This window comes from Onychomys torridus, chromosome 16 (genome assembly GCF_903995425.1).
Source record: "Onychomys torridus chromosome 16, mOncTor1.1, whole genome shotgun sequence".
Classification (NCBI taxonomy): Eukaryota; Metazoa; Chordata; class Mammalia; order Rodentia; family Cricetidae; genus Onychomys; species Onychomys torridus.
Genome location: NC_050458.1, coordinates 39,249,057 through 39,262,197, shown reverse-complemented (window position 1 = coordinate 39,262,197; position 13,141 = coordinate 39,249,057). Strand labels below are relative to the sequence as shown.

The 13,141-nt window shown below is 48.9% G+C and overlaps 1 protein-coding gene across 3 annotated transcripts in view; it reads left to right on the top strand.

The window, feature by feature from the left end:
• Slc45a4 (solute carrier family 45 member 4) overlaps positions 1–13,141 on the top strand; it is a 74,620-nt gene that overhangs the window by 36,026 nt on the left and 25,453 nt on the right. For all 3 annotated transcript variants that reach the window (XM_036208141.1, XM_036208140.1, XM_036208142.1), the window contains exon 2: positions 5,601–6,230. In XM_036208141.1, coding sequence (XP_036064034.1) covers positions 5,987–6,230 — 244 coding nt within the window. In that variant the 5' untranslated portion in view covers positions 5,601–5,986. The remainder of the gene's footprint in view (positions 1–5,600; positions 6,231–13,141) is intronic.

The following is a 13,141-nucleotide window of genomic DNA, read 5'->3' as shown; positions in this document are numbered from 1 at the left end:
TGTACTTGATGGTTCTGCACTAGGAAATGACTTCATGGGCATTGCCTTATGGATAATGAACTTGCTTTTATGACACTTGATGGTTCTCTCCTGAAATGTGCTGACCAAATGCTGGGTACTTGACCTCTGGTCAGGAGTTACAGCTCCACCCTACTTCCTTCAAGCTTCTTGCCATTTCTTTTTGGGCTCTGATAGAGAGTACCAGAGATGGGGTGTGAGGAGCCCACAAAGAAGGGCTTTCCGCCCTGTAGGGTCTTTGTGCCCAGGAAAGGCACAACAAAGACCTGGATTCCCAAACTAGAGCTGTGCTTAGTTAAGTTCAGATGGAGAGATCTAGGTGATATTCAGGGCTGCCTTGTCTCTGGGGAAATGGATGAGTGAGCCAATCAGGTGCCTCTGAGATTCAGGAGTGCTGTCGTTCAGGTCAGGGAACGATGAGCAGATAGTTCACGTGGCTATTCTCTTCTTCTTGTCTGTTCTCAGACGAAAGCATTAAACAAGAAGTTAAAATACAAAAAGTCGGTAGCCTCAGTTAGCTGGAGGGGGACATGAGTCTGCGTGAGCAAGCAACATTATTAGCCTTCGAATGGCCACTGATCAAGGAAGAACGAATGAATCCTGGCAACAGAGGCAAAGCAGGTGGAGTTAGGGATGAGCCTGAAAAGTGTGCAGAGCTATGCAAGAGCCCCCAAGGGCTTTCCTCAAAGGTGCAGAGTAGGCTTGAAAGAAAACCAAAAATAAGGCTATGGAGCACAGCGGCTCTCCAAAAGACAAGTTGAATCCAGTCCAGATTCCAAAAGGACTTTTCTCCCCAGATCCTGTCACGAGGCTTTTAAAGTCCATATGCTCATAAAGTTCTTGGAAATGAATATGGAAGAGTAATTTGGAGAATGCTGGGCAACACAGAGTAGGAACTGACTCTCAGAAAGGCTGCTGCCATTAGAGGCCTGGCACCTGGCCTTTGACAGTGGTTCTGGAGCAGAGATGCTCCTGCGCTGCTCTGCGCTGCTCGGACACCATCCTTAATTCTTCCCCCTTTTCAGAGCAGGGATGCCTGGCTGGGACACGGTATCCTTTGTCCTTCCTTCCTTCCTTAACTGCACCCTATAGCTTCCTGTGTTCCTATGTGAATCCCTCAATCAGCTGGGGTCCCTTTCTCCTGAGTGTGATTTCAAAACGGCTTTACTCTGTGGGACCCTTGATCTAACCACCACTTCCTAGAGTTTTGAAGAAGAGGTCGGGCCTACTGGCTGTGCCAGGTGGTACCCTGATGGAGAGCGGATTGTTTTCCACAGTGGTGGTCAATTCCCTGTGTGTTGGTCAAGAAATGACAACTTGAATCTGTTTTATTCCAGCTGTTACCATGACTTTATTAAAAATCCCAGTTTGGAAAGCTGCCCTGGCTCTTAGAGGGTTAGTTGCCTTGCAGTGGTGTGAGTGCCATGGGGTTGGCAGCATCTGGGAGTTTACAAACTGGGGCATGTTCAGTAGGCCTTGCACTTAGTAATTGCTCCTTAAGGCTGCCTGGAAGATGCTCATGGCATTTGCCTGTGTCGAAGTATACTCTCTGTTCACCTAGACCACTTGAGCAGCAGGTACCCAACCTAGCACACACACTATCCACAAGGATTCCAGAGAGGTCAGACCTAGGATCAGGGGACGGGTTACTGCCCACAGCTCACCAGGTGTAACTGCTCCAGAACTCTGGAAGGTAGGCGTGGCCAGGGGAGGCACTGAGATACCTCCCTATCACTGTTTTCAGGTGGTATGTCATCTTTTATTGAACCACACTGGGCTCCTGGTGTGTGGCTAGTTCTGGTGTGAGCAACAGCAGGACCCACGTTAGGGAGGTGAGGATGCTGGTGTCTCATGAGGGGCTGATCAACTGCTGGCATGGTATGGTCATTCAGCCCAGCAGCTGAAATGGTGTTGGCAAGACCAGAGCTCACTGTCTCACATGAGGAAGAGTCTGGAAAGGTTGGTATATCTTCAGCTGGTGCAGAGAGGCAGGAAGCGTAGTAGGACTGAATGGTGTGAACCCCAGGGAGCACAAGCAGCTACAGTAGGCATCCCTCTTCCCAGAGCTGGACTGGACTGCATCCCCTCAAAGATGACAGCAGCATCCCAGATACAGATAGGTGCCAGGCTCTTCAGACTGCTTCCTCTGAGACTGTGGGTGCTGAGGCTGCCTGGCACCTGTGTGCACATCTGAGCACTATGCTGAGTCCTGACCTTGCACCAGTTCTGAGTCTTTGAGTAGGGAGACCCCAAACATCTGAGTTCCACTCTACCCCCCAGTTTGATGTCTGTGTCTTTTGGCATTCCCTTGGTACTTGTGCCACCATACATTGCTCTGCCCAGGTTAAAGTGAAGGTATTTGTAGCCAGGCCTGGTGCCAGCTGTGCCCAGAAGCTGCACACTGTACTACACCATAGTTTGCTGGACTTCTGACTTGGACTGCTCTTTCCCTTAAGCTGCTGCGGAAACCCCGCAGCCTGAGAAGTGTAATGTTGCTATGGAGGCCTGGCTCTAGCTGAGGACACCACATCTTCAGGGCCAGCACGTGACTTGATGGCATAAGGTTCCCAGCTCTGTTTTCTGCAACCTGGGATAACGCATTGGCAGTGGTAGTGTGCTCAGATCGAGTGGGAGCTGAAAACCCAGAAGCTGTTTGGATGGGGCAACAAAGGAACCTACTCGATTGAGAGATTCCTAAGAATGGTTGACCTGTCTCTAGGGCATAGGTCAGCACGCTGCAAATTGGTAGTGAGATCCGACCTGGAGGCCTGGTTCTGCTGGCCCGGTCAGCTGGTTTTGCATTTAAGGGGTTGTTTAAAAAGAGAGAGAGAGAGAGAGAGAGAGAGAGAGAGAGAGAACACTAAATAGAATGTACAACAGAAGCTTATGTGGCTTTAAAAGAAAGCTGGCCACACGGGCTGGAATTGATTCAAATGTGATCATAAAGGGCTCCGACACTTAAAAGAATTTTTATTTTGTATGATTGCATATGTGTTCACCATGTGTCATGGTGTGAGTAGAAATCAGAGGACAGCTTGAGAAGTGATTTTTCTACCAACACCTTATGGATCCCAAGGATGTCAGGTTGTATTCTTTGGGCCATCTTGTTGGCCCAGGCTTTGGACACCTTTTAGAAACCCTTAGGTCAGCTTTACTCAGCCTCGGGGCTGATGGCTGGATGCTGCAGAATGTAACAGGGTGCTGAGAGTGTCCCTGGCCAGTAGCTACCCTGTTAACGTTATGACTGGCATGGACTGCCTAGACTGATTTGCACACTCTGTATTGGAGGTTTATTTTTTGTCTCATTTTACTTTTCCATTTCGGTTTTTGAGGCAAGGTCTTATGTAGCCCAAGCTTGCTATGTAACCAAGGACAACTTTGAACTCCTTTCTTCCTGCCTCCACCCTGCAAGAGCCGTTACAAGAGGGTTACTGCCTCACCTCTGCAGTGCCTCTGGAGCCAAGTCTTAGCCCTGCATCCCAGGCACACAGGACTCTGAGGATAGAGCAGAAGTGGGCCAAGGGCCACGGAGCAGGGCTGAAGGGTTTGGTGTTTGTAATTACGTTTTTTTAGGACCGCTTGCAAAATAATGGCTGTTGCCCTTTCCAACACCCAGCTGATCTGTTTCAGCTCCACAGACTGCATTGGTGCATGTCCCCAGAATGTCCATGTCAGGAACAGGCCAACAGGTTAAACTGTGGGTCCTGTTTTGACAAAAGACTGGCAGGTTGACATAAAGATCATGGTGGTTACTCTCAACAGTGCCTGGGTGAAGGCTGAGGTCAAGAGTAGTGCAGCTGAGGGTAGGATCAGTTTCCCCACTGCTTATACCATGTGTTAGAAGTGGCTCCTGATAAGAAAGAGGAGTATAAGTAGGTAACTAGTTTTTTGTTGTTGTTTTCTTTTTCATTATGTATATTGAGTGCCTGTAAAGGGTGGTGTGCACATGATTGCCAGTGTCTCAGAGATAAGAGGTGTTGAATCCCCTGAAGTTCCATGTAGTTGTAAGATGCCTAACATGGGTGCTGGGTACAGAACTTGGGTCCTTTGGAAGAGTAGGAAGGGCTCTTAACCACTTAAGCCGTCTCTCTCCCATCTTGTCTCCATTTCCTTGACTGAGGTTTATATGGCAGAGTAGGTAGGTGAGTGTGAGATTTCAGATGAGGCTGCCGTGTGGAGTTGCAGTCGAACTGGGGACAGGGAAGCCGGTGTATGCTGAGACTGCCGAATCTCTGATGGGGGAGGGGAGGGTGGGCCTGAAGGGGTGGGTTATAGTTGTAGCCCAAGAGCAAAGTGAGTAGGGGTGGGTGGGGAGAGCTGGAAGCCATTGCACTGGGAAACCTTCCCATTTGGGCTGTCCTGGCCCTGCCTGAGAGGACTGAGGAGGGAGGGACTAGGTGTTACTCACCCCAAGTTTTCTTCCTATCATAGAAGGGGAGGAAGGGCTAGTTAGGACTCGTCTGTTTGTCTATCTCACTGTGTAGCACTAGCTGTCCCAGAACTCACTATATAGATCAGGCTGGCCTCAAACTCACCTGCCTCTGCCTCTTGAGTCCTGGGATTAAAGGTGTGTGCCACTATGCCTGGCTTAGGACTCATCTTTATGAAGTAGATATTATTAGGAATATTTTATCCAAAGCAACCATTGAGAAATGTTTGGTAAGCTATCTGCTGCAGACCCAACTTCAGATCCAATGAGAATGCTGCTCTGCATGATGCAGGGACCCTTTTTTGTAGCCCTTCAGATGGAACCTAGTATCTGGAGGTCTACCTCCCAAAAAGGTCAAGGTATTGTGCACCCCCACCTTTCTTCTTGTTGGGGCAGCTGCCTCCCTGCTGCTGGGCTCACACCTATGTGCCACCACACTGATGTCGGGATCCTTTCTAAAGGGATATGTCTAGTTATCTCTAAGAATCAATATATTACTGTGGTGTGTGTCCTAAGTAGAGATAAGTCACAAGCTGGTCACAAACTGGAGTGGAGCAGACTTCAAGACTAAGCTCTTGTGTGCAAAACCCCTGGTAATGCCACACATAGGCAGGGTGTCTGAGAACTGCTTGAAGTTACAGGGTTTGGCATGTGTGTAAAGGCTTTTTAACTGTCATTTGATTATCACTGAGTTTTTCAACCTAGACAGGTCAAGGACTGCTTCCCAAGCTGCTGCAGAGGACCCAGCCTCAGGAGAGATTTGAATTTGCCTGTTAGGTAGTGGGACTGGTGTCCCTGGCTGTCTAGCCTGCCTCTTCCGCCTTTCATTGCACATTTGCAGGGAGTGTCTCATGAATCCCTCTGTGGTTCTGTCAGTTGCTCCTCCCAGCTGCCCTCTCCTTTCTGCCCTCTTTTCCTGATGCTAGAAGACCAGGAAGGATGCCACCGGTGACTCCAGCAACAGGAAAACCCGACACAGATGGTATTAGTGTTGGCTAAAGAGTGGGCACTTTTTCCCTGTCCACTTCTCTCCTGATTCCACTTTCTTCAGCTGCCCCAGATAGTCCTCATGAGCTCATGTTGAATGTTGTCAGTGGTGACAGGTGTGGCCAGAGGCCACCTCTGACTTCAGCTTGTCTCTGCTCTCTTGCAGACCCTCTAGTCACTCGATGGGGAGTCACAGAAGACCGCCTGTGTGTGTCAGCTCCCTACCTCTCTGCAGCAAGAGAAGTGAGTGCAGCGCCTTCACAGCCATGATGATGAAACTGGTATTAACTGAGTGGCCCTTATGGATTTTTAACTCTAACTCACAGTGAGCCAGCAAGCCATATGTTTACAGTCCGACCAAAAACCCTTCTGTGTTGCTGCACGGCTCGTGTGAGAAGTTGAGACACCTGTTGGTACAGAGTGGAATACAAGAGTTACTTGCCGAGGAATACACTTGCAGCAGAACGAGAAGACGTCTTAATTTATCATTGGAGAGAGATGATAGTATTATTTATATAGGTAGAATAAATATATATATATATTTTGGTGGTAATGAAAATGGCTCCGCAGAATGCCGACTCGGAATCTATGCAAGTACAAGAGCTGCCTGTGCCCCTGCCAGACCCTCAGAAACGCAGAGACCCAGAGGCTGAGACCCAAGAGGAGACCATCAGTGAGGGGTCCATAGACAGAATCCCCACACGCCTATGGGTCATGCACGGGGCAGTGATGTTTGGCAGGGAATTCTGTTACGCCATGGAGACAGCACTGGTTACACCCATTCTGTTACAGATAGGTAAGTACCATGCAGCAGGCCTGCCTGGCTGCTGCTGAGTGCACAGCCCAGGGGTCCTGGGGACCCCTGCCATGGATCCTTGACCTCTGTTAACCAGGTTCAGGGGTGGTTCCTCTGCTCTGGACATCGCATTGCATGTCCTTATAGCAGGGCACTTGAAAATAACTGGTATCACACTCGAGTTTCTTGCCTATGGAATGAGGGTGAGTGCAATTCCCACCCCAAAGGTGACTGCAACATTTCTAGAGTGCCGCTAGAATGTGCTCCCCCCCCCCTCAAATTTTGTCATAATCTTTAGTTTTCTCTGTAGACTCGGGCAATTTTAAAAACTTAATTCCTGGGTGGTGGTGGTGCACGCCTTTAATGCCAACACTCAGGAGGCAATGGCAGGTGGATCTCTGTGAGTTCAAAGAGGCCAGCCTGGTCTAAAAAGCGTGTTCCAGGACAGCCTCCAAAGCTACAGAGAAACCCTGTCTCGAAAAAAACAAAAACAAAACAAAAAAACAAAACAAAAACACATAATTCTTGAGCTCTGAAGCTTCATAAGAGAACTAGACAAAAGTCCAAGCAATCTAGAGGCATCGGTTTTGTTCTAGATTTTCATGTAATCTGGATTAGTATTTTAAAAACCTGTCTGCTTCGGTTGCTTTTAGCAGTATTTCTTGCCACAGCATAACCACACCCTTGTATGGTGAGAGCTAACCCTGCTATGCTGAGATCAGTCAGTTCAACGTGGATTTGCCATCCCCTGTGAAATCATCACCACTTCTTCCATCACAGTGGGATGTGGCTTGGGCCTCAGAGCACACAGGTCTGTGTGGAGCAGGCTTCCGGACACTGGCGGTGCTCTGTGGCCCCCGTTAGTAAACCCCTGCTGGGGTAGGTCTCCTTCTGAGTTCCACTCTGGATCCTGGTGTGCTTTTCTTTGGGAATCAGACCTTAGTCTCCTCCATTCTCTTCCAAAGCCAGTTCTCAGAAGGCATAGGAGGTGGCCAGGCAGCTTATAGTAGAGATGACAGATGGACTGGGGACTCTCCTGGAGGGTCAGTGGGGTGGTTAGCGGGGTAGCTTGACCACACACCGGTGTTCTCTTGGTCTGTCATTGTGCTGCCTGTCATCCTGGGGGCCTGTCCCGTGAAGGCACTGGGGCATATAGGCCGTGCTCACGAAAGACAGCGTAGTCCAGTGAGAAATTGGGAAGGAGGCATCAGGCTTACTTGGTGATGTTTTGTGCTCTCAAAGCCTTCTGAGAACTGGCTTCCACCCAGGTCTTGTAGCAGATCTGGAGCCAGCATGGACTTCCATGTTGGCCTGCCGGCTTACATTGTAGCAACAGAAATGGGATCCACATCTCCAAGCTGCTGAGACCCCGGACCTACAGCTGCCTGGAACCCTCAGACTTCATGGGTTGTACTGTTTCTGCGTGACCTTCAACACTTCACTTTTTGATTTTGAGTATTGATTGTACGAGGTTTGTTGTGTATGAACATTTTAATTAATTGATTATTTCACTGTGCACACCTCTCAAGTAGCTGGGGTTATAGGCCTGAACCACCACTAGTCCCTCAGTGACTTCATTTTACTAGAGATCTCTGTGGCTTCTTAGAGAGAGCCGCATGACAGGGAAGGCTCCAGCCAAGAGCCAGGCAAGAGCCAAGGTCGTGAGTTAGGGGTTTGTGAGAAACCACATCTAGTCAGTGCATAGTGACAGACTTTTCCCCAGCTGACCTTTGCAGTGACCACAGCCTGGTCAAGGCATGGGATGCAGCTGCCCAGAGACCTTGAGCCGTACTCCTGAGCTGAGCATCAGGCCCCTGACCCCTGGCTGTGAGATGACAAACGCTGTAAGCCACTTCTCCATGTGTGCCTTGTCACATAGCAGTTGGTAGCTGATGTATGGGCTCTGGGCGTTCTGTTTGAAGCTTTATGGTGGTACTATTTCTAAACCCTTTATGATTTAGAACATAGTGTTTTCCCCATTACCTACGTATATCCATCTTTCTAAAAGAGGGTATCAAACTGCTTTAAATTGTTTTCAATTACATTGATTGATTGATTGATTGATTGATTGAGACTTGTGGGTTTACATTTGCTCAGAGAACAAATTTCAGGAGTCAGTGCTCTCCCACCATGTGGGGCCTGGGAATGAACATGAACTCGGGTCTTCAGGCTTGGCAGCAATTGCCTTTACCTTCTGAGCCATCTCACTGGCCCTCAAAGTGATTTCAAAGGAAAGATGTTTTTATTGACAAATATCTCTTCATAAAAACTGTGCAATTCATGATAGGAAGTCTGTCCTTTCTTTGTTCGAATGTCCAGTTTCCCATAGAAAACTTCCTGGCTGGAAGGCGGCAAGTGGAAGCTGGTGAGCTGAGCCCTTGCTCAGATTCTGCCCTTCGAAGTCAGTGGACCAGATGAGCTCAGTCCAGGAGTAGCCAACCAAGTGAGCATATGCACAGTGCCCTTGTGTTGCCGTGAGTGGTACTCCTTTCAGTTAGTAAGTTGTCTTTGTGTTAAAATGTTGCTGTAAAGCTGGTCAGTGAGCCCCCATGTGGGGTGCAGAAAGGCTGTTGAATGTCCCACGGAGAGGAAGTTGGTTCTGCTTGCTTCTTCCCAACTTCTGGCTGTCACCAGCCATGTGGCAGGCTGCCTCCCTAGTCATGCTGATGTTTTGCAGCCTGCGTTCCTGTGCCTTTTAAGCACAGTACAACTCCTTGTACTGTTGACACATGACTGGGACCCATGGAGGGAGCCTCAAGCCCTGTCTAGCATGGAGAGACCAGTGTCCTCTGAGGTGTTGCCTGCAGTGTCCTCTGCCCTTGATAACAGTAATGTTTGGTCATTCTGAGCCTGACCACATTGGGGTTTCCCCCATGCTGGCCCCCAGGGAAGGGTAGGAATAGGGGAGACTCCAGAAGCTTGGGTCGAACAGAAAGTGATGTGGCCAGCCAGCTGCCCTGTGATGATAAATCAGTGCTTTCCTTTATGATAGCAGCTTGGCCCCTTCTGGGTTCTCTGTTATTTCCATCATTTGCTCAAGTGGCATAGGTGGTTTCTGTGCCTGTAAGGTGGCGATGTTGGAAGGCACCATATCCCACAGCCAAAGCTGACTCCTTGGGGAAACCTTGGCTCTCCCTCATCCAGTATTTGTGGGTTTACTTCTGTACCAACATCTCTTTTGAAAACAGTCACTGAGTTTACATGTCTGACGTGCTTATATGAGTCTGGCACATTGTGAGACCCAGTGCTACTGCTCCTTCACCTGGGCTCCCCCAGAGCCTTGGGCACCTTTGCTTTGCACAGCTGTCAGGAAAGTGAAACTAATGGTGAAATTATTAAGGTCACTCCACATAGTTAAAAGGAAGGTTTATTTTGTGGGGTAACTTACAAGTGAAGGGATAGTTTACAGGGTCTGGGAAAGGTGTAGCACAGTCCTGCGGTGTTCTCTGGAGAACTCCGCTCAGTCTACCTCCAGCGTCCAGGTCCAGGAACCAAAAGAGCCGGCACATCCGGATCTCGGGTCTTCAGGGTTCTCTCTCGCCCCACCTTGTAGGTGTGACAGTTACCGAGGCCTCAATGGGGGTTGGAACTTCCAGATCAAAGCTGAAATGGCTGCCCCCTACATCTCCCCCTTTTTGTCTAAATAAGAAGGTTCTAACCTAATACAAGACTATATACAAAGGAATGGTTATCACATATTGTCCAGGAGTAATGAGGGACAATGACCTAGATAAGATGGAACTACAATCAATGCAAACAATATCAAGCAAGAAACACATACTAAAATCCAGAGAAGTCTAGAGCATAGGTAAATGGCATGTTACAAAGATCATTCCAAAAGGTGTCCTATCCTAAAGAATCTGAATCTAATACTTAGTATGTTCTATTTAAGATATATATGGTTGTAACTATAACTGCTAGTCTTCAGTCCCATCAAAGACCTGAGAAGGAATATAATGGTACCGGAGAAATGGAAGATAGACCGGTAAGCCACAAGCCATGTGGCAAAGTATAGATGAATAGAAATGGGTTAATTTAAGATAGAAGAACTAGATAACAAGAAGCCTGCCACAGCCATACAGTTTATAAACAATGTAAGTCTCTGTGTGTTTACTTGGTTGGGTCTGAGCAGCTGTGGGACTGGTGGGTGAGAGAGATTTGTCCTGACTGTGGGCCAGGCAGGACCAGAACAACTCCAGCTACATGAAACCCTGGGGCAGAGCATCTGAAAGTCTCCTCCCCATAGAATGAGTAAGGACAAGGGCTGTGAACTGAGCTCACCGGACTCCAGGGTCTTGTTCTCAGGGTCAGCGTCTCTACGCTGCACAACTTGAGACACAACAGGCCAAGAGGTTCTCCTCAGGAGATCCCAGCCCGTATCCTCAGTTCCCCACCATGCAGGAATGTTCAGAGGGCTTCATTCTTCTTACTGTTGATGATACTAGAATCTTTTTTGGGAGGTGGGAGAGAGTCAAGATAGGGTTTCTCTGTGTAATAGCCCTGGCTATCCTGGAACTCACTTTGTAGACCAGGCTGGCCTCAAACTCAGAGATCGGCCTGCCTCTGCCTCCTAAGTGCGCTGCCTCCACCACCGCCACCACCAGGCTGATACTAGAACCTTTTATTTCAAGACAGACTTTCCTTCTGTACACTAGACTGGCCGACAGCTCTCATTCCTCCCCATTAAGCTTCCCAAGTGCTGGGATTACAGCTACGCAACACCACACCCACTTCTTAGGAGTTTATATGTATGTGGAGTTAGGGATTGAGCCCAGGGCCTGCTGCATGCTTGGCATGTGCTGTGCCACCGAGGCACGACCTTGGCTCAATTTTCATTTTTTACTTTTGTTTTTGTTTTTTGACACAGGGTCTCTCTATGTACCTTTGGCTGTCCTGGAACTTGCTATATAGACCAGACTGGTTTTGAACTCACAGAGATCTGCCTGCCTCTGCCTCCCAGGTGCTGGGATTAAAAGAGTGTGCCACCAAACCTGGCTAGTCATTTGTTTTTGTTTTGCTTGCCTGCTTGTTTTGAGTCAGGTCTGAGTCTCCCAGGCTGTCCTTGAACACCCTCTATATACCCCAGGCAGGTCTTGAGTTTGTGATCTTTCTGCTTCTAACAGGGATTATAGGCCTGGCCACCAGACATGTTGCACCTCTGCCCTTTTCTTGTCCTGGAGCAGAAGGTGAGCTTTTCCTACCCAGCCTGAGCTCCCTGAGTGCTACCACCTCGAATAGTGCTGTCTCCCACTGTCAGTAAGCTTAACAGGGAAATTCTGTCTCTGGTCCTCAGTTTGGGACCAGGAGCCAAGACTTACGTCTGGCCTGGACTTGTAGTGGTCTTCTGCTTCTGCCTTCAAGTGCAGGGATTACAAGTATGTGCCATCATTCCTAGCCTTCTCCCTCTGTGTGATGGGAAGCCAGCTGACTACCAGGCTGCTAGTCCCAAGAGTTTGAGCAGAGGCAGGACCTGAAAGATCTACAGAGCACACACACACATGTGCCCTACCTGCCTACTATGGCTGGTGGTGTACCCTGCCATTCATAGGTCACATGACTCTGGTATCTCAAACTCAGGACCAGATGTGAGCATACAGCTGCTTTTGAAAGGCAAAGTTGGAAGCATACCGCTCAGGAGTCTATGGGAAACTTCTAGAGAGCCAGCCTAGCCTTGTTGGGTGTCCTCCTGTGCTGTGTTCCCATGTTACATTCTTCCCTGAGAAGGAGTCCAGTCTCCTGCTACTGTTTATTGTTTCCCTCTTGGCTCAGGAAGTATACTCAGGGGAAAAGGAAAATCAGATAACAGAGAAAAGGGTGCCTTTTGTTGTGGTCTATGGACTTGACTCATGAATGACGGCTGGGCTAGCGTGAGAGTCTACCCGCTCTGCTTGGGTGAAGGTTCAGAAGAGTAGCACCCAAGAACAGACACTGAAGTCTGTAGTTTATGTATGGGGAAAAGCTGGTTTACTGTATCCCACATGCAGGAGTAGGGCTGCTCACCACTTTGTGAGTACACTCTATGGAAGCTCCTGGGGAACGGGCGTGTTTCTAGGATTCAGTTGGCGGAAGCTTGAGCCCACTTCTTCTCTGGGAAAAGCCTGCCCTTTAATAGTCATCTACACAGAGACACTGGAAGATGAAAACAACCTCTGTGCCCTCACTCCCCAACAAGGGGCTGTGTAAGGCATAGCCATGGAGGCTGTGAGCATGAGCAAGATGCCAATGTGCCAGTCACAGCAGCCTGGCACAGAGTCGTCAGTAGGGTGGTCATTTTCCTGGCTGTGGCCTGAGCCCAGCCCTTCTAAGGACCCCAGCACATTGCCTCCAAAGCTGGCTGCCTTCCTGTGCCTCTGGCTGTCACTTTCATGGTGAAGTGCTCAAACATGGCAACCCTTTGGTGAGAACTGAAAAGCACATTCCACAGGAGGCATCTGAGTGCAGTGCATCTCTAACAAGCATATGCACACAAACGTGCACTGTGCAGATACTTCTGGTGTTCCGTGACTTTCCCTACCTTACAGGGTCTGCACGCCTTGTCAGTGGTACCCTCCTGCCACTCGGGTACACCTAACTCCTCTCAAGGAGTTCATGTTGTGACCCTTGGCATCCAAGAGCTTGTGCAGGTAGCACACCTTTGCTTTGTTACCCCTTTGAACATACTCAGGGCTGTGGACGTAGCCCAGTGTCAGTATACATGTATAGTGTGCTTGAGTGCTGGAGTTCAGCGTCAGAACCCTTAACACCACCACCACCACCCCACTCACTCCCCAAAAAAGGCACCAGCTGGGTAGAAGGATCATTTGAGCTATGAACTTTAACTATCCTAGCAAATAGACTCATCCCCCCATCTCACCTGATCTTGAAAGGTAATACTAGGGGTAGAAGTCAGGACCTAGAGTGTGTTGGGTAAG